We start from the raw sequence: 5,000 nt of genomic DNA, 5'->3' as shown, positions 1-5,000 counted from the left end.
AAAAAACATGAACTGAATATTCTCAACATTTCAGAAGTTATTTTAACATTTTTAAAACGTAAAAAAAATAAAATATTGTCATTCCTATGTACAAAGGAGCTTTAGGAACACATTTAGGCTTAAAATAATTTTTTAGAATAAAGTCATTATTTTATTCTCAGAAGCTTCCTGCACAAATAAGGAAATACTTCCTCTGTCGTCTGTAACACAGACTGAATATGAACTGTCAGTGAGCTGCTTTAAGGACTCTAAATATCCCATCAGTCTGCAGAAACTACACACGTTGCGTTGGCCCTGATCCTCCGCTGACCTATGAGCAGAGTGCAAAGACATTTTTAATTAAAAATAGACGGACCGCATTGATCCCAAAAACCTTTACAACCTACACGTCATGTAAATCACGTCAGTAACGCTCCTGTAATTATGGTTTTAATTTTAGATCAATAATCACAGAATTCTGCAAACAACGATCTCTGACATCAGCCTGCAGGAAGTGTGTTAGTGTGCAGAGAGAGAGAGAGAGAGAGAGAGAGAGAGAGAGAGACAGAGAGAGAGAGAGACAGAGATACAGAGAGAGAGAGAGAGAGAGACAGAGAGAGAGAGAGACAGAGAGAGAGAGAGACAGAGAGAGAGAGAGAGACAGACACAGAGAGAGAGAGAGAGAGACAGAGAGAGAGAGAGACAGAGAGACAGAGAGAGAGAGAGAGAGACAGAGAGACAGAGAGACAGAGAGAGAGACACAGAGAGAGACAGAGAGAGACGGCTCGAGGTCCGGCTGTGTGAGGAAAAGAGATCATTTACAATAACGGATGAAACCAGGCAAACACTCCTGCTCCTTATCGTGTGTGTGTGTGTGTGTGTGTGTGTGTGTGTGTGTGTGTGTGTGTGTGTGTGTGTCTGTGTGTGTCTGTCTGTGTGTGTGTGTGTGTGTGTGTGTGTGTGTGTGTGTGTGTGTGTCTGTGTGTGTCTGTCTGTGTGTGTGTGTCTGTCTGTGTCTGTCTGTGTGTGTGTGTGTGTGTGTGTGTGTGTGTGTGTGTGTGTGTGTCTGTGTGTGTCTGTCTGTGTGTGTGTGTGTGTGTGTGTGTGTGTGTGTGTGTGTGTCTGTCTGTGTCTGTCTGTGTGTGTGTGTGTCTGTGTGTGTCTGTCTGTGTGTGTGTGTGTGTGTGTGTGTGTGTGTGTGTCTGTGTGTGTGTGTGTGTGTGTGTGTGTGTGTCTGTGTGTGTGTGTGTGTGTGTGTGTGTCTGTCTGTGTGTGTGTGTGTGTGTGTGTGTGTCTGTCTGTGTGTGTGTGTGTGTGTGTGTGTGTGTGTGTGTGTGTGTGTCTGTGTGTGTGTGTGTGTGTGTGTGTGTGTGTGTGTGTGTGTCTGTCTGTGTGTGTGTGTGTGTGTCTGTGTGTGTGTGTGTGTGTGTGTGTGTGTGTGTGTCTGTCTGTGTGTGTGTGTGTGTGTGTGTGTGTGTGTGTCTGTGTGTGTGTGTGTGTGTGTGTGTGTGTCTGTCTGTGTGTGTGTGTGTGTGTGTGTGTGTCTGTCTGTGTCTGTGTGTGTGTGTGTGTGTGTGTGTGTGTGTGTCTGTCTGTGTGTGTGTGTGTGTGTGTGTGTGTGTGTGTGTGTGTGTGTGTGTCTGTCTGTGTGTGTGTGTCTGTGTCTGTGTCTGTGTCTGTGTGTGTGTCTGTGTGTGTGTCTGTGTGTGTGTCTGTCTGTGTCTGTCTGTGTGTGTGTCTGTGTGTGTGTGTGTGTGTGTGTCTGTCTGTGTCTGTCTGTGTGTGTGTCTGTGTGTGTGTGTGTGTGTGTCTGTCTGTGTGTGTGTGTGTGTGTGTGTCTGTCTGTGTGTGTGTGTGTGTGTGTGTCTGTCTGTCTGTGTGTGTGTGTGTGTGTGTGTGTGTGTCTGTCTGTGTGTGTGTGTCTGTGTCTGTGTCTGTGTCTGTGTGTGTGTCTGTGTGTGTGTGTGTGTGTGTCTGTCTGTGTGTGTGTGTGTGTGTGTGTCTGTGTGTGTGTGTGTGTGTGTGTGTGTGTATGTGTCTGTTTTCACTCAGATGAGCTGAAGCTTCTCTCATTCATCAGATTAATTCTGATATATCGAGGTGCACTGACTCATTGTGTGATCGAGTCAGCTACGTTGTGCGTTGTCTATGTGTGGACTAAATCTTTGTTCTTGTTTATATGACTATTATTGTATTCATGTTGAAAGTGCAGGAAGCTTTAGACCTCGCTCTGCAGCCCAGTCACAAAACGTATTGTCGTCACCTTTTCCGAAAGTGTCTGAAAACGAGGAAAAGCAGTCTGAGGCTCGCTGCAGGATCTGTGTCTGAGGAGCTGCTCTCTCTTTAAACCTTTTTAAAAGTAGACTGAAGGTGTTGGAGGAAGAAGCGTCAGAATGTGAATAATGAGGTCTCTGCTCTGTGAGTCAGGACGTGTTGATCTGTGTTTTTTGTCTGGTTCGTCGTGCTGCTGCCCCTCTCGGCCAGGACTCTTAGAAATGAACTTTTTAAACTCAGATTGGTCATCTTTGAAGGTGAACAGGCATATTCACTGGCTGAAGCTTATTTATAAAGCTCTTCTTGGTTTGGTGCCTTCTTATTTATGTTCATACCTTCAAAGAAGCCACTACGCCTTGTGTTCCTGTGATGTCTTTAAACTGTCTGTGCCTCGTGTCCGCACGTTTTGCTGCTCCCACCGCAGGGAACTTTCTCCAAAATGACTTGAAAATGGCGGATCTCATTTCGCTTGAAGCCTTTGGCTCGATCTTAAAAGATAAAATATGCGAGACAGTTGGACAGTGCCTGATCTGTGATCTAGATTCTGCACTTTATCTGTAAATCAACTTGCACATTGTAAATCGTTTTTCTCTCTTAACGTATTGTTTGTAAACTGTCTCTTTATCATGTAATGTTTTTTATGACATGTGCTGCTGCCATCTTGGCCAGGTCACCCTGTGAAAGAGATCCTGATCTCAATGGGTTAATTACCTGGTTAAATAAAAAAATAAAATTAAAGCCTGTAGGCTGACTTTGACTTCATGAAACTCTGGTGATCTCAGACATCCATCTGTATTCATGAGGGGAATGGAAACGAAGCATACAGCTGGTTTACAATGTGTGTGGAGTTTTTATTGTTATGAACTAAATATTGTGAGGGACAAGGTGACGTCAGAGAAGTGTCAGGGTGACAGCTGTGTGTGATATCACGGCTGTGATTGGATGAGAGTCTGAGGTTGGTTGTGTGTGTGTGTGTGTGTGTGTGTGTGTGTGTGTGTGTGTGTGTGACTCGGCTTGCATGAGGCATGTGCTGAGTGTGATGATGAGAGACAGACAGTTAGTGTGTTCAAACCTGCAGAAACATCCTGAAGTGTTCTCACTCTGAGTGTCATGTGATCACTCTGAGTGTCATGTGATCACTCTGAGCGTCATGTGATCACTCTGAGCGTCATGTGATCACTCCTTGTATTTATTCTGCAGAAAGTCAGAGTGATCTGATGTGAGAACACAGCAGGATATAATCAGGAGAATTCACCTGGAGCCAGTGGGAGGGGCCAGTGGGAGGGGGTGGTGACCTTTATTCCCTGTGATCGCTGCACGACCATAGACTGTCTGCACGCCACCTCTACCATCTCCGTGCTCTAATCAACCTGCTGCTGCATGTTTCCTGTTCTCCAGTATGTTCTTCTCCTCTCTTTAGTTCACTTTGAGATTCTCTTCAGCTACATGCAGCATTGATACAAACACACATATTCTCATCATAGAGTCCTATGGAGGACTCTGCTGCTCCGTCCACATCGTTCTTTTTTCTCGGGAATTGTGGGATTGAAAGTTGTTTGGTCCCTCTGCCGACAGGTCCGAGTGCAGAGAGCTGATTGGTTGACAGCTGGCTGACAGAACCTGAGTATTGATTGATTGACTGGATAACAGGAAGAATGATTCAGACTCTGAGAGACAGTTCAGCTGCTGCTTCAGTGAACACACGGGAATCCTCCGTGTGAATATGAAATGTTTTTATTTTCTGTTTTCTAGTCTTAACAACATGGACTGAATATATTATCACAAATCTCACCCTGCATCCTCATTGGTCGTGTGACTGTAGACAAATATGTAATTGCATCTTCTAGCTGGTACCTCGTAAAGTGAAGACAACATGTTGGGTCCCTTCTTACTGAGGGTCATACCTCCTTTAAATGTTTCTGTTTCTTTCTCCTGTGTCAGTAACCAATCACATCACACCGTCAGGACTCTGATGCATTCAGATATCTGAAGGAAGAATCAGACGTTTTAAACTTCTTAGTCTGCAGCGTGTTGCGATTTTTCTGCCTCACGCAAACATTTGTCTCATGTCCTCTTTGGGCCTACCAAGTCGGATCCTCACGACCCCACACGACCCCACACGACCCCTCACGACCCCACACGACCCCTCACGACCCCTCACGACCCCACACGACCCCTCACGACCCCTCACGACCCCACACGACCCCACACGACCCCTCACGACCCCACACGTCCCCACACGACCCCTCACGACCCCACACGACCCCTCACGACCCCACACGACCCCACACGACCCCTCACGACCCCACACGACCCCACACGACCCCTCACGACCCCACACGACCCCTCACGACCCCTCACGACCCCACACGACCCCACACGACCCCACACGACCCTCCTCCTCTTCCTCCTCCTCTTCCTCCTCCTCCTCTTCCTCCTCTTCCTCCTCCTCTTCCTCCTCCTCCTCTTCCTCCTCATTTTCCTCTTCCTCCTCTTCCTCCTCCTCTTCTTCCTCCTCTTCCTCCTCCTCCTCTTCCTCCTCCTCCTCTTCCTCTTCCTCCTCCTCCTCTTCCTCCTCCTCCTCTTCCTCCTCATTTTCCTCTTCCTCCTCTTCCTCCTCCTCCTCTTCCTCCTCCTCCTCTTCCTCCTCATTTTCCTCTTCCTCCTCTTCCTCCTCTTCCTCCTCCTCCTCTTCCGCCTCCTCCTCTTCCTCTTCCTCCTCTTCCTCCTCTTCCTCCTCCTCCTCT

The 5,000-nt window shown here is 47.1% G+C and overlaps 1 protein-coding gene across 1 annotated transcript in view; it reads left to right on the top strand.

Moving 5' to 3' along the window:
* LOC132971996 (keratin-associated protein 10-6-like) overlaps window positions 1-3,353 on the top strand; it is a 17,810-nt gene extending 14,457 nt beyond the window's left edge. Inside the window, exons 2-3 of the mRNA XM_061034825.1 lie at window positions 746-3,025; window positions 3,080-3,353. Of these exons, the coding sequence (XP_060890808.1) occupies window positions 746-2,035 (1,290 nt within the window). The 3' untranslated portion in view covers window positions 2,036-3,025; window positions 3,080-3,353. The remainder of the gene's footprint in view (window positions 1-745; window positions 3,026-3,079) is intronic.
* The last annotated feature ends 1,647 nt before the right edge of the window (window positions 3,354-5,000 follow it).

This window comes from Labrus mixtus, chromosome 3, assembly GCF_963584025.1.
Source record: "Labrus mixtus chromosome 3, fLabMix1.1, whole genome shotgun sequence".
Lineage (NCBI taxonomy): Eukaryota > Metazoa > Chordata > Actinopteri > Labriformes > Labridae > Labrus > Labrus mixtus.
This window is presented reverse-complemented; position numbering and strand designations above follow the sequence as displayed.